Source organism: Doryrhamphus excisus, chromosome 19 (genome assembly GCF_030265055.1).
Source record: "Doryrhamphus excisus isolate RoL2022-K1 chromosome 19, RoL_Dexc_1.0, whole genome shotgun sequence".
In the NCBI taxonomy this organism is placed as follows: Eukaryota; Metazoa; Chordata; class Actinopteri; order Syngnathiformes; family Syngnathidae; genus Doryrhamphus; species Doryrhamphus excisus.
The window spans coordinates 16,662,085-16,683,312 of record NC_080484.1 but is presented as its reverse complement, the minus strand read 5'-3'; the positions used below and the strand labels follow the sequence as shown (position 1 = coordinate 16,683,312).

Here is a 21,228-nt window from a genome sequence, read left to right as displayed (position 1 = left end):
TGGGGTATCTATCAGGAGGGAGAATGATTGGCATTAAAAATGAACGGAGGCGATGCCTGTCAGAGGGGGGCCCGTGTCTGTTTGCTCAGGAATACGTTCAAGTGGCTTCATGAATAAACACCAGACACGCTCGGCTGGCTCCAGATGCTGGGGCGCTCTCACCAAGCGCACACAGCAACGGCGTCTACTCTGCGTATACCGTTAGCCGCCTAGCTGCTGGTCTTTGGATTCCAAATGTCACTTTTTAAACCATTTTTTGTTGTTGTTTTAAAACAAACCAATGCGGTTAGTTTGGAGCTTCTTTTTGTCCCACGAAGGAAGTCTATACTGTGTTGGAAACCGCATGCAAACTACAACATACTTCCATGCCCATACAAATGTCACTTTTTAAACCTTTTTTTGTTGTTGTTTTAAAACAAACCAATGAGGTTAGTTTGGAGCTTCTTTTTGTCCCACGAGGGAAGTCTATGACTGCGTATACAGTTATCCGCCTATCTGCTCGTCTTTGGATTCCAAATGTCACTTTTTAAACCTTTTTTTTTTGTTGTTCTTTTAAAACAAACCAATGCGGTTAGTTTGGAGCTTCTTTTTGTCCCATAGGAGAAGTCTATACTGTGTTGGAAACCGCATGCAAACTACTACATACTTCTATGCCCATACAAATGTGACTTTTTGAACCCTTTTTTGTTGTTGTTTTAAAAAAAAAACCAATGTGGTTAGTTTGGAGCTTCTTTTTGTCCCACGAGGGAAGTCTATGACTGTGTTGGAAACCGCATGCAAACTACTACATACTTCCATGCTCATACAAATGTGACTTTTTAAACCTTTTTGTTGTTGTTGTTTTAAAACAAACCAATGCGGTTAGTTTGGAGCTTCTTTTTGTCCCATGGGGGAAGTCTATGGCTGTGTTGGAAACCGCGTGCAAACTACTACATACTTCCATGCCCATACTAATGTGACTTTTTAAACCTTTTTTGTTGTTGTTGTTTTAAAACAAACCAATGTGGTTAGTTTGGAGCTTCTTTTTGTCCCACGAGGGAGTCTATACTGTGTTGGAAACCGCATGCAAACTACTACATACTTCCAAGCCCATACTAATGTCACTTTTTAAACCTTTTTGTTGTTGTTGTTGTTTTAAAACAAACCAATGTGGTTAGTTTGGAGCTTCTTTTTGTCCCACGAGGGAAGTCTATGACTGTGTTGGAAACCGCATGCAAACTACTACATACTTCCATGCTCATACAAATGTGACTTTTTAAACCTTTTTGTTGTTGTTGTTTTAAAACAAACCAATGCAGTTAGTTTGGAGCTTCTTTTTGTCCCATGGGGGAAGTCTATGGCTGTGTTGGAAACCGCGTGCAAACTACTACATACTTCCATGCCCATACTAATGTGACTTTTTAAACCTTTTTTGTTGTTGTTGTTTTAAAACAAACCAATGTGGTTAGTTTGGAGCTTCTTTTTGTCCCACGAAGGAAGTCTACACTGTGTTGGAAACCGCATGCAAACTACAACATACTTCCATGCCCATACTAATGTGACTTTTTAAACCTTTTTGTTGTTGTTGTTCTTTTAAAACAAACCAATGCGGTTAGTTTGGAGCTTCTTTTTGTCCCATAGGAGAAGTCTATACTGTGTTGGAAACCGCATGCAAACTACTACATACTTCTATGCCCATACAAATGTGACTTTTTGAACCCTTTTTTGTTGTTGTTTTAAAAAAAAAACCAATGTGGTTAGTTTGGAGCTTCTTTTTGTCCCACGAGGGAAGTCTATGACTGTGTTGGAAACCGCATGCAAACTACTACATACTTCCATGCTCATACAAATGTGACTTTTTAAACCTTTTTGTTGTTGTTGTTTTAAAACAAACCAATGCGGTTAGTTTGGAGCTTCTTTTTGTCCCATGGGGGAAGTCTATGGCTGTGTTGGAAACCGCGTGCCAACTACTACATACTTCCATGCCCATACTAATGTGACTTTTTAAACCTTTTTTGTTGTTGTTGTTTTAAAACAAACCAATGTGGTTAGTTTGGAGCTTCTTTTTGTCCCACGAGGGAGTCTATACTGTGTTGGAAACCGCATGCAAACTACTACATACTTCCATGCCCATACTAATGTGACTTTTTAAACCTTTTTGTTGTTGTTGTTGTTTTAAAACAAACCAATGTGGTTAGTTTGGAGCTTCTTTTTGTCCCATGAAGGAAGTCTATACTGTGTTGGAAACCGCATGCAAACTACAACATACTTCCATGCCCATACAAATGTCACTTTTTAAACCTTTTTTTGTTGTTGTTTTAAAACAAACCAATGAGGTTAGTTTGGAGCTTCTTTTTGTCCCACGAGGGAAGTCTATGACTGCGTATACAGTTATCCGCCTATCTGCTCGTCTTTGGATTCCAAATGTCACTTTTTAAACCTTATTTTTTTTGTTGTTCTTTTAAAACAAACCAATGCGGTTAGTTTGGAGCTTCTTTTTGTCCCATAGGAGAAGTCTATACTGTGTTGGAAACCGCATGCAAACTACTACATACTTCTATGCCCATACAAATGTGACTTTTTGAACCCTTTTTTGTTGTTGTTTTAAAAAAAAAACCAATGTGGTTAGTTTGGAGCTTCTTTTTGTCCCACGAGGGAAGTCTATGACTGTGTTGGAAACCGCATGCAAACTACTACATACTTCCATGCTCATACAAATGTGACTTTTTAAACCTTTTTGTTGTTGTTGTTTTAAAACAAACCAATGTGGTTAGTTTGGAGCTTCTTTTTGTCCCACGAGGGAGTCTATACTGTGTTGGAAACCGCATGCAAACTACTACATACTTCCATGCTCATACAAATGTGACTTTTTAAACCTTTTTGTTGTTGTTGTTTTAAAACAAACCAATGCAGTTAGTTGGGAGCTTCTTTTTGTCCCACGAGGGAGTCTATACTGTGTTGGAAACCGCATGCAAACTACTACATACTTCCATGCCCATACTAATGTGACTTTTTAAACCTTTTTGTTGTTGTTGTTGTTTTAAAACAAACCAATGTGGTTAGTTTGGAGCTTCTTTTTGTCCCATGAAGGAAGTCTATACTGTGTTGGAAACCGCATGCAAACTACAACATACTTCCATGCCCATACAAATGTGACTTTTTAAACCTTTTTTTGTTGTTGTTTTGAAACAAACCAATGTGGTTAGTTTGGAGCTTCTTTTTGTCCCATAGGGGAAGTCTATGGCTGTGTTCGAAAGCGCATGCAAACTACAACATACTGCCATGCCCATACAAATGTGACTTTTTGAACCTTTTTTTGTTGTTGTTTTAAAAAAAAAACAATGTAGTTAGTTTGGAGCTTCTTTTTGTCCCATAGGGGAAGTCTATGGCTGTGTCCATACAAATGTGACTTTTTAAACCTTACAGTTATCCGCCTATCTGCTGGTCTTTGGATTCCAAATGTGACTTTTTAAACCTTTTTTTGTTGTTGTTTTAAAACAAACCAATGCAGTTAGTTTGGAGCTTCTTTTTGTCCCACGGGGGAAGTCTATGGCTGTGTTGGAAATCGCATGCAAACTACTACATACTTCCATGTCCATACAAATGTGACTTTTTAAACCTTTTTTTGTTGTTGTTTTAAAACAAACCAATGCGGTTAGTTTGGAGCTTCTTTTTGTCCCATGAAGGAAGTCTATACTGTGTTGGAAACCACATGCAAACTACAACATACTTCCATACCCAAACAAATGTGAATTTTAAACCTTTTTTTGTTGTTGTTTTAAAACAAATCAATGCGGTTAGTTTGGAGCTTCTTTTTGTCCCACGGGGGAAGTCTGTGGCTGTGTATACAGTTATCCGCCTATCTGCTGGTCTTTGGATTCCAAATGTGACTTTTTAAACCTTTTTTTGTTGTTGTTTTAAAACAAATCAATGCGGTTAGTTTGGAGCTTCTTTTTGTCCCATAGGGGAAGTCTATGGCTGTGTTGGAAAGAGCATGCAAACTACTACATACTTCCATGCCCATACAAAAATTTGACTTTTTAAACCTTTTTGTTGTTGTTTTAAAACAAACCAATGCGGTTAGTTTGGAGCTTCTTTTTGTCCCATGGGGGAAGTCCATGGTGACGTCCTCATGGATGGTCAGTATCGGAATCGGCAGCATAATGCCTGATCGGAGCATCCCTATGAGCATCTCCTCGCCTCTCGGGTATCCTCTCCGTGCCCTCCCTGTCAATCAAGTCCTCCGATTGAGCCCACATTCCCCCCACAGCTCCTCCTGGCGGAAAACCAACTCATTTCCCCGAATTCCGACTCCATCTTCCTCCTTCTTGGCTGGCTTTCCTCACCTCATCCTCCCCCGCAGTCTCTGGGTCTGGTTGGTATCCGTCATGCAGTTGGTGACAAAGTTGGGCCCGCCCGTCATCCCGTAATCTTTACGCATGGCCACCGCCCCGTGAGTCAGCACCGACACGCCCCTGGCGATCCTGCGATGGGGTTCGTCCCTCCATCCCTGGGGTCGCACGGCAAACAGCGCCCTCGGCAGGCTCTCCACGCCCAAGCCCGAGAGAGCCGGCCCCACGGCAAACCACATGTGCGAGGCCCCGGCCTGGCCCGCCGCCCAGGCCGCTCGGAACACCAGCTCGGCCTCCTCCTGGGAGCAGTACAGCAGGCGGACCTGGGGGACGGTAGGAAAGGTGGCAGGGAGCGGGGGAGGAGGGGAGACACACACACACATATACAAGCTAGTGAGATAAGGAGGGGACAGGGGGAGACGTGGAGGGAGACGGGGTTGGAGACGGGGAGGTGAGGGAGACGGAGGTGCACCTGAAAGGAGGCGAGGAGGAGCTGGGAGATGACAGATAAAGGTGCTGGGCAGAGGAGGAGGAGGAGGAGGAGGAGGAGGAGGAGAGACAGCTGTAACGTGCTGCCGTACGTGTGTAGGACTCACAAAGTGACAAGAAGCTGGATGAGATGCCACCATTGAAGTTCTATTCACTTAGTTCAAGTTGCTGCCAGAGGGGGCGCTGTTCAGCTACGTTATTCCAGTTATTCCCGTTATATTTCCACACTGCTTGCACTACAAAAGCTACACTTTAAGACAGACAATATTTTTATATTGTCTTGCGATTTACACAGGAGAAAAATCATATAATACAGTTGCGCTTCGGTTAAAGGCCGCCTTGGTTAGAGCTTTTTTTCACTTAACATCCCAAATTTTGCTCAAATTTTGCCTTGGATTGAATTTCTCTGCTTGCTAAGCCTACGCTTCTTGGATCGGTATTCTCGCCTCATTGGAGTATTTTTTTTTTATTATTTTAAAGCTCTCTCTCTTCCTGTGAACCAAAATCGAAATGAAATTGGGTGACCATATATCCTGCTTTCCCAGGACAAGTCATGTTTTTCCCGTCCTGTGTTGAGGCGTGTTCAATGAGTTCCACTCATGGGATAGCCTCGAAAAGTAACGACAGGTTGTTAAAAAAAAAAAAAAAAAAAAAAGGAGTGCTTGATTTCCACACCTGCACAGTACGGGTAAACGTGCCTCATTGGAGCCTTTTTTTAAAAAAAAAAATCTTGGCTATTTATTGGAGCTTTTGTTTTTTTAGATCATTTCTCATTATGAGTTAACAATTCCCTCATATGGGGGCCCGATAATTATGGCTTGAAATAATCGTGCACGCATAATTCATATGCATGTTTTCCTGCCAATGGCGTGAGCGTGCGGAAAGAAGCAATGTATCATGAAAAGACTTAACCCTTGTATTATGTTGCGGGTCAATTTGACCCGTTTCAGTTAAGGTTAACAAGGTTAACTAGCATGATTTGTTAACCCTTGTATTATGTTGCGGGTCAATTTGACCCGTTTCAGTTAAGGTTAACAAGGTTAACTAGCATGATTTGTTAACCCTTGTATTATGTTGCGGGTCAATTTGACCCGTTTCAGTTAAGGTTAACAAGGTTAACTAGCATGATTTGTTAACCCTTGTATTATGTTGCGGGTCAATTTGACCCGTTTCAGTTAAGGTTAACAAGGTTAACTAGCATGATTTGTTAACCCTTGTATTATGTTGCGGGTCAATTTGACCCGTTTCAGTTAAGGTTAACAAGGTTAACTAGCATGATTTGTTAACCCTTGTATTATGTTGCGGGTCAATTTGACCCGTTTCAGTTAAGGTTAACAAGGTTAACTAGCATGATTTGTTAACAAATCATGCTAGCATCATGGTAGTTAACCCTTGCATTATGTTACGGGTCAATTTGACCTGTTTCAGTTTTTGTGTTAATGACCCTAGATGAGGAAAAGTCACAAAATTTCATGAAGAAAAAGTACAAAAAAAAAACAAAAAAAAACACCAGCAACAGCATAGCAGCTCTCAGGGACACAGAGAAGGGGGGGGGGGGGTGGAAATTGACCAAAGGGGATCTGTAAAGGGTTATAGAGGGAGGATAGAGAAACTGAAACTGAAAGCACATTTGGAGAATTGCACCTTCATTCAATTTTGAACTGTAATGTCTTTAATGCAAAACAATCATGCCTGCATGCCAATAACCCCCCCCACGGTGAATTAAGCAGCATGAGAGTGACCCTTCGCTTGCTAAAACACACACACACAGACACAAATTGTCCATAGGTATGAATGTGAGTGTGAATGGTTGTTTGTTTTTGTAAAAAAAAAAAATACATAAATAAATAAAAAATAACAAAATACATGAAAAAAAAATCAATAAAAAATATCAAATTATTTAGGGGGGCTTAAGAATATTTTTTAAAAAGCCTAATGACGCCACTGGCCCTTAGAAGTAAAAAAAAAAAAACATGCTAGGTTAATAAGCGACTCCAAATTGTCCATATGTATGAATGTGAGTGTGAATGGTTGTTTGTTTTTGTAAAAAAAAAAAAAATACATAAATAAATAAAAAATAACAAAATACATGAAAAAAAATCAATAAAAAATATCAAATTATTTAGGGGGGGCTTAAGAATATTTTTTAAAAAGCCTAATGACGCCACTGGCCCTTAGAAGTAAAAAAAAAAAAACATGCTAGGTTAATTAGCGACTCCAAATTGTCCATAGGTATGAATGTGAGTGAGAATGGTTGTTTGTTTTTGTAAGACAAATACATAAATAAATAAATAAATAGTGACGGCGGCGGGGAAGGAAAAAAAAGGACCCGGTCTAAACACACACACACACACACACACATGATATCTTCAGATGGAAAATGGAGAAACGAGTCGAGCGACAGAAACCCTGACAAGGCAAAGGAAGAAAAGATATAGTGTAAGAGATTGTAAAAATTGATCCAGAGACTAGCATAGAGAGGATATTAGCATAAAACGCATGTAGCGGGAGGGGAGTGGAATGTAACACAAACTCACACAGCATCGCTAAACCGTGGCGACCATTTATTGGCCCCCTTTCAGCCCAGAACATCTCCAAGAAAAAGCAAGAGCCGCATGTCGGCGAGCGGCCGCAGGCAGTGTGTTATATTAACGGCGACACGAGCAGAGCGCAGCCTTGGAAATACTAAACACGTGCCCTTCGCTTGCTAACACACACACACACACACACACACACACACACCATGCCGGGACATTAGCCATGACATTGAGACCCTGACCCAAGGCATGCAGCAAAGAGGTACGGCCCCGCTAGACCTGCAACGGCCACGTAAGCAGTCAGGTTCATTTGAGATTGGATTTTTGGACTATATTTATATATATATAGTATATATATATATATATATATATATATATATATATAAATACTATATATATAATGTTGTTTATACTCCGGTTTCCTCCCATATTCCAAAAACATGCTAGGTTAATTGGCCACTCCAAATTGTCCATAGGTATGAATGTGAGTGTGAATGGTTGTTTGTTTTTGTAAAAAAAAATTAAAAAATCAAAAAATAAATGAAAAAAAAATCAATAAAAAATCTCAAATTATTTAGGGGGACTTAAGAACATTTTAAAATAGGCCTAATGACGCCACTGGCTCTTAGAAGTTAAAAAAAAACAAAAAACATGCTAGGTTAATTAGCGACTGCAAATTGTCCATAGGTATGAATGTGAGTGGGAATGGTTGTTTGTTTTTGTAAAAAAAAAAAAAAAATTAATAAAAACAAAATTAATGAAAAAAAAATCAATAAAAAATATCAAATTATTTAGGGGGGGCTTAGGAATATTTTTTAAAAAGCCTAATGACGCCACTGGCCCTTAGAAGTAAAAAAAAAAAACATGGTAGGTTAATAAGCGACTCCAAATTGTCCATAGGTATGAATGTGAGTGTGAATGGTTGTTTGTTTTTGTAAAAAAAAAATACATAAATAAATAAAAAAATACATTTAAAAAAATCTATTAAAAATATCAAATTATTTAGGGGGGGCTTAAGAATATTTTTTAAAAGGCCTAATGACACCACTGGCCCTTCGGAGTAAAAAAAAAAACATGCTAGGTTAATTAGCGACTCCAAATTGTCCATAGGTATGAATGTGAGTGAGAATGGTTGTTTGTTTTTGTAAAAAAAAATTTAAAAAAAAATTAAAAAAAATCAATTAAAAATATCATATTATTTAGGGGGGCTTAAGAACATTTTAAAATAGGCCTAATGACGCCACTGGCCCTTAAAAGTAAAAAAAACAAAACATGCTAGGTTAATTAGCGACTCCAAATTGTCCATAGGTATGAATGTGAGTGGGAATGGTTGTTTGTTTTTGTAAAAAAATACATAAAAAAATAAAAAAATACATGAAAAAAAAATCAATAAAAAATATCAAATTATTTAGGGGGACTTAAGAACATTTTAAAATAGGCCTAATGACGCCACTGGCACTTAGAAGTAAAAAAAAAACATGCTAGGTTAATTAGCGACTCCAAATTGTCCATAGGTATGAATGTGAGTGTGAATGGTTGTTTGTCTATATGTGGCCTGTGATTGGCCCCAAGACGGCTGGGATAGGCTCCAATCGGTAGTGGAACCAATCGTGGAACCAATCAGTGAAAGTAAGACGTAAACAAACATGGATATAAGTACACATTTCTGTATCCTTCCAACACATCAGGAAGAAAAGTAGCTATTGGTTGTCCCGGAGTGGCTGGATGACATCATTGGCTAATTTGCATATGATGCTGTATGGGATGATGCCAGAAAAAAAACGACAAAAAAAAACACCTTAATTACAATTACAACTACTACTACTACTTTATAGATGCATACAGTGGGAACATAAACTGCACAACAATAAAAAAGCGTTTCTTTACGCCGCCATCTTGGATCCAGCCCCAAGGTACGTACTTGCATGGAGTGTGCAATGCAACGGGGCAACATTTTTTAGAGTAATAGTATTTGTTTACGTCAAAGTAACAAACACATAGACGGCACAAAAGACCAAAGCGATGGGCCGCGGACAGAAACAAGGGTGCAAAACCGCCATCATTTGGGATGTACGTATGTAAACAACACGCGGCCGTGGTTTTTCTGCACGAAATGATGCCCCCCCCCCCCCCCCCCCCCCCCTTCAAGAGGCGGTGGGAAAGTCAAGCCGTTCATGTGAAATGAGACAATCTTTGGAACGCCCACTTTGTTTGTTATGCTGCGTTTATGGACTTTACGGATTCAGATTTCACACCAGCACTTTGCTGTTTTTTTTTGGTGAACAAATTGCTGTTTTTTTTCTACAAGGATGGAGCGGAGATGGAGCAAGGGGAAAGGAGAGAAAGGAGAGAAAGGAGGAAAAAGGCGTAAAGGAGATCCAAGCCAAAACCACGAGTCTTTTGTCTTCACGCTCATCCAGACTTTTAGTGAGGATGGTTTCCCCCTCATTCCCAAGCGTAGAGACGCTTTCCCTTTCAATTGGATGCAAGACGACGCTCGGCATCTGTTTAATCTCGCCATGCTCTCTGGAGGTTTGATTAGGAAATTCGGCGTGAAGCACGACACTGCATTAAAAGCTGGACTACTTTCCTGAATAAAGGACTAGAGGAATATACATGCTCATTAATATTATGAACAAAAAGAAGAAATCTCCTCAAAAATATGCCTTTATTTACTAAATATGTCTTTAATTCAAGATATACTTGTCACAATGTGGGCGTTACCACCTTGTGGCAGCTCTTTTAGTTTCCTTCTTTGCCTCTGTTCCTGTGTCCATGCCCATGCCCTTATTTGGGCACTACTTCCTTTGTGTAGTGCTATATGATGATGTATGATGTGCTATATATATCACTATATTGACACTTACTATGGTACCCATTATGGCATTGGATGCTCATATCACCGAGTACTTCGAAATAAAAATAAAAATAAAAATAAAAATAAAAATAAAAATAAAAATAAAAATAAAAATAAAAATAAAAATAAAAATAAAAATAAAAATAAAAATAAAAATAAAAATAAATTAGGAAAGCAGGAAGTGAACAAATGTAACAGTTACTGATTGTAAAAGTACCAGATGGAGGGGTATTGTTTTTAATTTAAAAAATTAAATTAAAACAAATTTTAATTAAAAATGATACATTAAAAATTTTAATTAAATGTTTTTATTACATTTTTTAAATTAATTTTTTATTGAAAAATTTTCATTAAGATTTGTTTTTATTTAAAAAAAATTGAAATTACTAAAACAAATTAAATAAAAAAATTATAATTAAAAAAATTTACAATAAAAATAAAAATTAAAATATATTAGGAAAGCAGGAAGTGAACAAATGTAACAGTTACTGATTGTAAAAGTACCAGATGGAGGGGTATTGTTTTTAATTTAAAAAATTAAATTAAAACAAATTTTAATTAAAAATGATACATTAAAAAATTGTAATTAAATGTTTTTATTACATTTTTTAATTATTTTTTTTATAGAATTTTTTTTATTAAGATTTGTTTTTATTAAAAAAAATTTGAAATTACTAAAAAAAATTATATAAAAAAATTATAATTAAAAAATGCTAAATTAAAAAAAATTACAATAAATATAAAAATTAAAATATATTAGGAAAGCAGGAAGTGATCAAATGTAACAGTTACTGATTGTAAAAGTACCAGATGGAGGGGTATTGTTTTTAATTTAAAAAATTAAATTAAAACAAATTTTAATTAAAAATGATACATTAAAAAATTTTTAATTAAATGTTTTTATTACATTTTTTTAATTAATTTTTTTATTGAAATTTTTTTATTAAGATTTGTTTTTATTAATTTTTTTTAAATTACTAAAAAAAATTAAATAAAAAAATTATAATTAAAAAATGCTAAATTAAAAAAAATTACAATAAAAATAAAAATATATTAGGAAAGCAGGAAGTGAACAAATGTAACAGTTACTGACTGTAAAAGTACCAGATGGAGGGGTATTGTTTTTAATTAAAAAAATTAAATTAAAACAAATTTTAATTAAAAATGATACATTAAAAATTTTAATTAAATGTTTTTATTACATTTTTTTAAATTAATTTTTTTATTGAAATTTTTTTATTAAGATTTGTTTTTATTAAAAAAATTGAAATTACTAAAAAAAATTAAATAAAAAAATTCTAATTAAAAAATGCTAAATTAAAAAAATTTACAATAAAAATAAAAATTAAAATATATTAGGAAAGCAGGAAGTGAACAAATGTAACAGTTACTGATTGTAAAAGTACCAGATGGAGGGGGATTGTTTTTAATTTAAAAAAATTAATTAAAACAAATTTTAATTAAAAATGATACATTAAAATTTTTTTAATTAAATGTTTTTATTACATTTTTTAATTAATTTTTTTATTAAATTTTTTTTATTAAGATTTGTTTTTATGAAAAAAAATTGAAATTAATAAAAAAAATTAAATAAAAAAAATTATAATTAAAAAATGCTAAATTAAAAAATTTTACAATACATTTGATTGAAACATTTTTGTCTCGCTTTCATTTCTTCTTTTTGCATGAAGCTCTACTCGAACATCCTTAAGATCCAACAGCGCAAAACGTACATTGTTCACATTGTTCCACTGTGTAATCTCACTGTGGAACCATGTCAATAAAAAAAATGTCAATATCATTGAGTCTTTGTGAAAAACATCCAAAAACAGCATATTTGCGTTGATAGAGAATAGAAAATGAGGTGCGTGTTTAACAGAAGACAAACACTTACCTGGCGTGAATAAAATCATCTGCTTGGCTGGAACAATCCAGAGCATCTGAGGTGAGCGCTAGCTCTGAATGCTAGGGAGGCTGACATTGATGGCTATGAAAAAAAAAAAAAAACATCCAAAGTGTGGAAGTAGTTTGAAAAGGTAAAGGATGAGTCCAGGAAGTGAAGTGTAACGTTTGTCAGCAGCTTTGATATCACTTCCTGCTTCCCCCTTCCCAACAGCGCTCCGAATCCATGACCCATGACCCGATCCATTTCATCCTTAAGTTGAGCGTTTGCGAGGCAAAAATCGGTGGGCGGGTGTTTTGATGCGGATTGTTTTCACTTCCGTGGTGATGGCGTCGCTTTTTCTTGGGAGATTCCGTCCGTCCAACTTCCGCCACATATCCGAGGTGGAAGTGAAGACCGGATTTCCATCCGTCCACCCCATGCTCCCAGGCCAGTTGGGAGACGTAGTGTGTCCTGGGTCTTCCGTGAGGCCTCCTAGCAGTCGGACGTGCCCTGACCATGGGGGGAGGCGTCTGGGAGGGAGGCACCTCCTCTGGCTCCTCTCATCAATGTGGAGGAGCAGGAATTTTCTCCCGGATGACAGTGCTTCCCTCCGCACCGCATTTTGTCTTTGTTTTTTTTTTTTTTATTTGAATGTTTGTTGTCTCGGACAAGACCATGTGACCAAATTCAAATGGTTTTATTTTGATTCCGCGTTTCCATGCTCACGTTTCCAACTGGAAAACCACGGAAGGACCAGCTTTTGGCTGCTGGTTTTCCATTCCTACATCTCCAGTTAGCATAACGACATGCTAACTGCTTTCTTTTTTTAATTTAGCTCACAGTAGCAGGGCTGACTTAGTCAAGGCGTTAACAGACACGAGTACCCGTCCATGTTCAATGCCGCTTGTCCTCACCAGGACTGCTCGCCAGCAGCCAATGGCAGGGTACGTATACACAAAGAGCCACGTTCCTACCTCGGGAAAAATCAGGAGTTGCCAATGAACCTAACATCCTAACATGCATGATGTTGGGAGTGTGGGAGGAAGCCAGATACCCACACGGGGAAAACATGGCGACTCCACATGTGTGGCCAACATGCTAACCACCAACATGCTAACCACCACTGTGCGTTCCTACCTTTGGAGTGACTATAGGGGTGTTATTTCATGTCTAGAGGGCTCTAATAATGTTTGAAAAAAATTTAGAAAGTGGCAAACATCTTTTCTATGTCTTATATGTCTTATTTTCTCATATAAAGTCCACCATATTGGGTAATAGGCATGCAAAGGTGACTATAGGGGTGTTATTTCATGTCTAGAGGGCTCTAATTATGTTTAAAAGTATATTTAGAAGGTGGTAAACAGGTTTTATATGTCTTATATGTCTTAATTCCTCATATAAAGTCCACTATATTGGGTCAAAGGAGTGTAAAAGTGACTGTAGGGGTGCTATTTCATGTCTAGAGGGCTCTAATAATGTTTAAAAAACTTTTAGAAAGTGGCAAACAGCTTTTCTATGTCTTATTTCCTCATATAAAGTCCACCATATTGGGTAATAGGCATGCAAAGGTGACTATAGGGGTGTTATTTCATGTAGAGAGGGCTCTAATTATGTTAAAAAGCATATTTAGAAGGTGGTAAACAGGTTTTATATGTCTTATATGTCTTAATTCCTCATATAAAGTCCACCATATTGGGTAAAAGGAGTGTAAAAGTGACTGTAGGGGTGCTATTTCATGTCTCGAGGGCTCTAATTATGTTAAAAATATATATTAGAAAGTAGCAAACAGCTTTTCTATGTCTTATATGTCCTAATTCCTCATATAAAGTCCACCATATTGGGTAATAGGCGTGCAAAGGTGACTGTAGGGGTGTTATTTCATGTCTAGAGGGCTCTAATTATGTTAAAAAGCATATTTAGAAGGTGGTAAACAGGTTTTTATATGTCTTAATTCCGCATATACAGTCCACCATATCGGGTAAAAGGAGTGTAACAGTGACTGTAGGGGTGCTATTTCTTGTCTAGAGGGCTCTAATAATGTTTAAAAAACTTTTAGACAGTGGCAAACAGCTTTTCTATGTCTTATTTCCTCATATAAAGTCCACCATATTGGGTAATAGGCATGCAAAGGTGACTATAGGGGTGTTATTTCATATCTAGAGGGCTCTAATTATGTTAAAAAGCATATTTAGAAGGTGGTAAACAGGTTTTATATGTCTTATATGTCTTAATTCCTCATATAAAGTCCACTATATTGGGTCAAAGGTGTGTAGAAATGACTGTAGGGGTGCTATTTCATGGTTAGAAGGCTCTAATTATGTTTTAAAAATTTTTTTAGAAAACAGCAAACTTAAATGTCTTTTTTTCTCATATAAAGTCCATCATATTTGGTAATAGGCGTGCAAAGGTGACTATAGGGGTGTTATTTCATGTGTAGAGGGCTCTAATGATGTTAAAAAGTGTATTTAGGAAGTGGTAAACAGGCATGTCTTATATGTCTTATTTGTCTTATTTTCTCTTACTATGCGTGTCAAGTCTTTACGATCATGCAGTCCATAACTCTCCATGCCAGGATTGTTCCAAGTGACTTATGGTTTTGGTTGCACCATTGAACTGTGAGCGTGTTGGATGGTGAAGGGAGAGAAGAACAGAGGGATAGAGGAGAGAGGGGAGAGAGAGAGATGCGGAGGGACCGAGGGTGAGACGAAGAAGGAAGGAAAAAGCCGGGGGAGCCCCCCCTTGCAATGATACTCGCTGCGCTTCCTCCCCTTTCCTCCCCCCCTTTTCCCTTCCCTCCCTCCCCCCTGCTCTCACCTGCGCCTCGTTCTCCTTCAGCAGCCTACGCGTGCGTGCACCCCCGGGGTCGTCAGTCACGTTCAGGATGACCACGCTCTTCTTCTCCCAGCCGATGAAGGAGCCGTCCGTCAGGCCCTCCACCACCGACAGGAACTCCTGGTAGCCGTGGTGACGCGTGGACACCACAGAGAAGGCCGTCCAGTCGTACTCCTCCAGCACCTCGAATATCACCTCCAGCTGGAGGGCGGTGGAGGAGCTGAACTGGAGAAAGATGGAACCTGATTCCTGGTTGGGGGGCAAAGAGAGCAGCGGGAGAGTCGGTTAGAAACCCCAAAAGAAATGCCAAAGAAAAAAGATTTTTTTTTTTTCCCAAGGTTGTAATATAAGAAACTAAACAAATTACAGTTGTCATGGTTGGAAAATTAGGTTGGAAAAAGTTTGAATATTATAGGAACAAAGTCATATACTACGGGAATAAAGGGAAGAACATTTACAAGAAGAATGTTGAAACAATTGGAAAATAAAAAATAAAGAAAAAAAACAGCAGGTCCAAATATTAAGAGGGGAAAAAAGCTTTATTTTTATATTTTTTAATCTTTATATATATATTTTATTATTTTATTCTATATTTTATTTTTTATATTTTTTCCCATAATATTATAATTAATTTTTTTTCTTCAATGTAACTTTATTTGATTATTTTCTCATAACATTACAACCAATAAAAAACATGTTTGACCTAAAATGATGTTTTATTCTTGTAAAATGACCCAACTGAACCATATAAGGAAGTCCGCCCCTCTGTGACATCACAAAGGAACGGTTTTACCACGCCTTTTGAAACCGAGCGTTTTGAACAATCCCAAACTTCTTTTTTATTCTTGTTATTATTTTTATAGCTTGTTAAAATAATAAAATACAGTAAAATATAAAATACTTTTGTGTATTGTAGCTCTTATTCAAATAATATTTCTTCATTCTCATTTTATTTCTTTTGATTGCATTTTTCTCTTCATATTTTGACTTCATTTATGTAAAATGTTTTTCATTATTATTATTTTTACTTTTCCTGTTTAATTATATGATCATAATGTGCCGAGGGCCAGTAAAAACCAGTTGTGAGCCACAAATGGTCACCCCTGCACTAAAGCAGACTTTCAACTCGCTCCCCCCACCAACTGCGGTCTTGAAGTATTCATGGAGCCGGTGAGGCTGCAGGGCTCAAACATCTTGGATTGTTGCTCGTGTTCTCCTGTGAGGTGTTTTCTAGAACGTTCCCGGGAGGACGAGGCAGGGCCACGGCGGCTTTCCAAGATGTTCAGCAAAAGGGCCGCAGTGGCGAAGCTTCATGTAGGCAGACAACGAGGCTATTTGGTGGCAGACTATGGTGTATTATTATAGTACAGTAGAGTATATACTGTATATATTAGTGATATGTAGTATTGTAGTTACTAGGGGGCTATAAAGACTTTGATAGATTAGCTTACATGAATTACCTTAACACGACATGAAGTCCTGAAGTCAGCCATGTCCCACACAACCGAAACATTTTCCTCCCATTTCATGTGGAAGTGGTTAGTTGTTAGTTAGTGGCTATACTTGACTCCAACAAAATGTTCCAAATTAAAACACCAAACTTTTTTTCAACAATATTTTTATATTTACATAATATATTTATATAATTTATATATGATTATATAAATTAAAATTTACGTATATATATTATATTTTTATATTTATATAATTTTTCAAAAATGACAACTTTATTTGTTGGTTTCTCATAACATTACAACCTAAAAAAATATATTTGTTGTCTAAAATTATTTTTCACTTATTTAATCCTTACAAAATATTACAAATTAAAACACCAAACTTTTTTTTCAACAATATTTTTATATTTACATAATATAATATAGTTAATATAGTAAATTTATATAATTTATGTATATATAATATATTTATATAATTTTTCAAAAATGACAACTTTATTTGTTGGTTTCTCATAACATTACAACCTAAAAAAATATATTTGTTGTCTAAAATTATTTTTCATTTATTTAATCCTTACAAAATATTACAAATTAAAACACCAAACTTTTTTTCAACAATATTTTTATATTTACATAATATAATATAGTTAATATAGTAAATTTATATAATTTATGTATATATAATATATTTATATAATTTTTCAAAAATGACAACTTTATTTGTTGGTTTCTCATAACATTACAACCTAAAAAAATATATTTGTTGTCTAAAATTATTTTTCATTTATTTAATCCTTACAAAATATTACAAATTAAAACACCAAACTTTTTTTCAACAATATTTTTATATTTACATAATATAATATAGTTAATATAGTAAATTTATATAATTTATGTATATATAATATATTTATATAATTTTTCAAAAATGACAACTTTATTTGTTGGTTTCTCATAACATTACAACCTAAAAAAAATATTTGTTTTCTAAAATTATTTTTCATTTATTTAATCCTTACAAAATATTACAAATTAAAACACCAAACTTTTTTTTCAACAATATTTTTATATTTACATAATATAATATAGTTAATATAGTAAATTTATATAATTTATGTATATATAATATATTTATATAATTTTTCAAAAATGACAACTTTATTTGTTGGTTTCTCATAACATTACAACCTAAAAAAAATATTTGTTTTCTAAAATTATTTTTCATTTATTTAATCCTTACAAAATATTACAAATTAAAACACCAAACTTTTTTTCAACAATATTTTTATATTTACATAATATAATATAGTTAATATAGTAAATTTATATAATTTATGTATATATAATATATTTATATAATTTTTCAAAAATGACAACTTTATTTGTTGGTTTCTCATAACATTCCAACCTTAAATTTTTTTTTTTTTCTAAAATTATTTTTCATTTATTTAATCCTTGTAAAATTGCGCTCTGGCAACATTTTTCTCGTAATATTTAGACTTAATTCTCATGGAATTACAGCCATTTTCTGCTGTTTTTTTCTTAAAATTTATTTCTGTACATTTTCAATTGTGACTTTATTGCCATCAAATTTGGACTTTTATTGTCATAAGGTTATAACTTTTTCTGCAACCTCATTTTCCAAAATGACATGATTCTGTTCCATTGTTTTGGTTTTTAAATAATAATATGACAACTTTTCATTAAAAAGTATCGATTTCATATTTCAACTGTAGTCAAATCACATGATTTCATATTTTTTCTCTTTACTCTTGTAAAATTACTGCATTTTGCTGTTTTTTTGTGTCTTGGTTTTCTTGTTAAATTCTATTTTTAGAATGCGCCGGGGGGCCACGTACATGTCCCCCCCACCTGTAGTATGGATATGATATTCGGATGATGATGAATCATGGTGTTTTGTTCCTTTTCCACTGCACGGTACCGTCTCAGTTCAACACAAAGTACTACACAAGTATTACAGTATTTCAGTACACGACTGCAACGCGCCCTCAGTCTCCCCTGGGATAAAGCTGTCCCTTTGGTGATTTTGCCAGATTGATCCAGGTGGAGCTGAGCTGAGTCAGAGCCGTGCCGTGGAAAAGCCGGAACCAGGAAGTAGCCTGATGACTAGCAAATGAAGGGACGTTACTGCGCTTCACCCCAGGCGGCAGTAGTCCTGGACTTGTGGACCCTTGAACCCCCACCCGCCCCCCAACCTCCCTCCTCCTACCTGTGGCATCCGCCCCAGCCCCGCTCCCCCTCCTACAGCCACTATGGGCAGTCCCGTTTGCGCAGACACAAACTCCAGCATGGGGGCCAGAGGACCCCAGGCCGTGCGGGTGGGGCTCCCCTCTTCATAAACCAGACCCTGTAGGGGCCGCGCAGCCAGCAGCTCACACAGCTGGGACAGCACCGTCTTAGGGCTGCTGTCGTTCACCTTGGGGACGGCGGGGGGGGGGAGGAAGTGACGTAAGACGGGGGTTAGTGTGTCAAAAGCAGACCCGGAAGCTTCCGGGGAAGAGTGACGTTCTCCAACCTGTAGCCAGATGACGTTGGCAGAGCCCCACTGGGTGACCACGCTCTCCCCCAGGGAGCCGTACACCCGGCCGAAGCCAGGATAGAGCACCCGTCCCCCGGACCCGGCCGCCGCCGCCGCCTCCGCCTGCACCATCGCGCCGGCGTGGATCACGGCGATGTTGAAGTTCATCATTGTCCCCGCCTCACGCTCTCTCGGGCTGGGCCGCAGCAGCAGGTGGGGGGAGGCGTCCGCCGGGCCTCTCCACTCTGCCAGGACCAGGAGGAGAGAGAGAGTAGGTATGGCCACCATGGCAACCTGCCGAGGGGGGGAGGCGGATATGTACGGCACAAAGACAGGGTGCCTGCAAGACAGAAGGAGAGAAGAAACCAGTGATGAAGTTAGTCCCAAATAAGGAGTAGGAAGAAGCAAAGCTTATTAAATCCTACCCCTCCATCTGGTACTTTTACAATCACCAACTGTTACATTTGTTCACTTCCTGCTTTCATAATATAATTGAAGTTTTGTTTTTTGTTTTTTTATGTATTTTATAAATTTTAATTTTAATTTTTTTGTAAAAATATTATAACAAATATTATTAATTTTTTAAATATTTTTTAAAAACAATTAAAAATTAAAAATATTATTTTAATTTTTTGTAATTTTTTTTACAATCTTTTACAATCACTAACTCTTACATTTGTTCACTTCCTGCTTTCATAATATAATTGAAGTTTTGTTTTTTGTTTTTTATGTATTTTATAAATTTTAATTTTAATTTTAATTTTTTGTAAAAATATTATAAAAAATATTATTAATTTTTTAAATATTTTTTTTAAAACAATTAAAAATTAAAAATATTTATTTTAATTTTTGTAATTTTTGTCACGTACTGAAGTAGGAGGTTAAAATTTTTAATTTTAATTTTAATTTTAATTTTAATTTTAATTTTAATTTTAATTTTAATTTTAATTTTAATTTTAATTTTAATTTTAATTTTAATTTTAATTTTAATTTTAATTTTAATCAGATTCCAATTGAGTGCATCCCATCATCAGTTCACAGTTCCACACGTCCAAAAGGAGTAGGAAGAAGCAAAGCTTATTAAATCCTACCCCTCCATCTGGTACTTTTACAATCAGGAACTGTTACATTTGTTCACTTCCTGCTTTCATAATATAATTTAAGTTTTGTTTTTTGATGTATTTTATAAATTTTAATTTTAATTTTAATTTTAATTTTAATTTTAATTTTAATTTTAATTTTAATTTTAATTTTAATTTTAATTTTAATTTTAATTTTAATTTTAATTTTAATTTTAATTTATTTTTAATCAGATTCCAATTGAGTGCATCCCATCATCAGTTCCCAGTTCCACATGTCCAAAAGGAGTAGGAAGAAGCAAAGCTTATTAAATCCTACCCCTCCATCTGGTACTTTTACAATCAGGAACTGTTACATTTGTTCACTTCCTGCTTTCATAATATAGGTTAAGTAATTTTTTTTTAATTTTGTAATTGTATTTTTTTATCACGTACCAAAGTATGAGGTGACATGACCATACATGTGTAGAAAAGATAGACGTGTGTTTATGTTATGTGTCACATCAAGATTATGTATCACGGCTTAGGAAACATCCATAAATGATATCAAAAGATATTCGAGAGGGTCCAGTACCCATTTTGAGTCATTCAATACGTGCATAGTTGATCAAAAAGGCAACAATGTAAGGCAACGTGTTACTGGGCATACTGGAGCTGGGGATTGAATTTGCTGCTATTTAGGCTGCGGGCTGAGAAGGAAGACGATGAGGGGCGGGGCGGGGTAGGGGGGGAGGAAAAATAGAAGCGGACCCTTCCAGGGAAGCAAGGAGGGCGAGGGAGTTAATAGCAGGCATAGACAAAGATGGGGGGGGCGTAGGTGGGTATTGTGCCGCATGAATAATAATGACAATTAAGATCACTGTAAACACCATCGCCCTCACAGCTGCGAGCGCGCACACACACACACACACACACACACACACACACACACACAAGATACGCACACTGTAGAGATGCTTAATGATAAGCAGATAGCAGGGTTAATACACACAGTAACAACCACGCGTGAAGATAATGACCAGCAGCAAGCTAGCAGGGTTAATACGTGCCACTCGCGTGGCTTTCAATTTACTTGTGTCACCAACCGGCCTGCCTCCGTTTTTTCCCTTCCTCCGTTCCTCCGTTCCTCGGAACGCCATCACCGCTTCCCACTGTACACAATTGCACTGATTAGCAAGGGTCCTTCCCGTTTAAAGTAGCTCCATCTTCTCCGATGCTATGACCT

The 21,228-nt window shown here is 36.3% G+C and overlaps 1 protein-coding gene across 6 annotated transcripts in view; it reads right to left on the bottom strand.

The window, feature by feature from the left end:
* The window catches only part of LOC131107545 (glutamate receptor ionotropic, NMDA 2D), a 101,948-nt gene that overhangs the window by 51,107 nt on the left and 29,613 nt on the right, over window positions 1–21,228 (bottom strand). For 3 of the 6 annotated variants that reach the window (XM_058057660.1, XM_058057662.1, XM_058057661.1), the window contains exons 2-5: window positions 18,922–19,264; window positions 18,616–18,822; window positions 14,914–15,180; window positions 4,326–4,654 (exon numbers count right to left, since the gene is read on the bottom strand). In XM_058057660.1, coding sequence (XP_057913643.1) covers window positions 4,326–4,654; window positions 14,914–15,180; window positions 18,616–18,822; window positions 18,922–19,212 — 1,094 coding nt within the window. In that variant the 5' untranslated portion in view covers window positions 19,213–19,264. Of the gene's footprint in view, window positions 1–4,325; window positions 4,655–4,803; window positions 4,848–12,108; window positions 14,863–14,913; window positions 15,181–18,615; window positions 18,823–18,921; window positions 19,265–21,228 lie in introns of those variants that run through there. The other 3 variants (XM_058057663.1, XM_058057665.1, XM_058057664.1) reach the window with 3 other exon arrangements.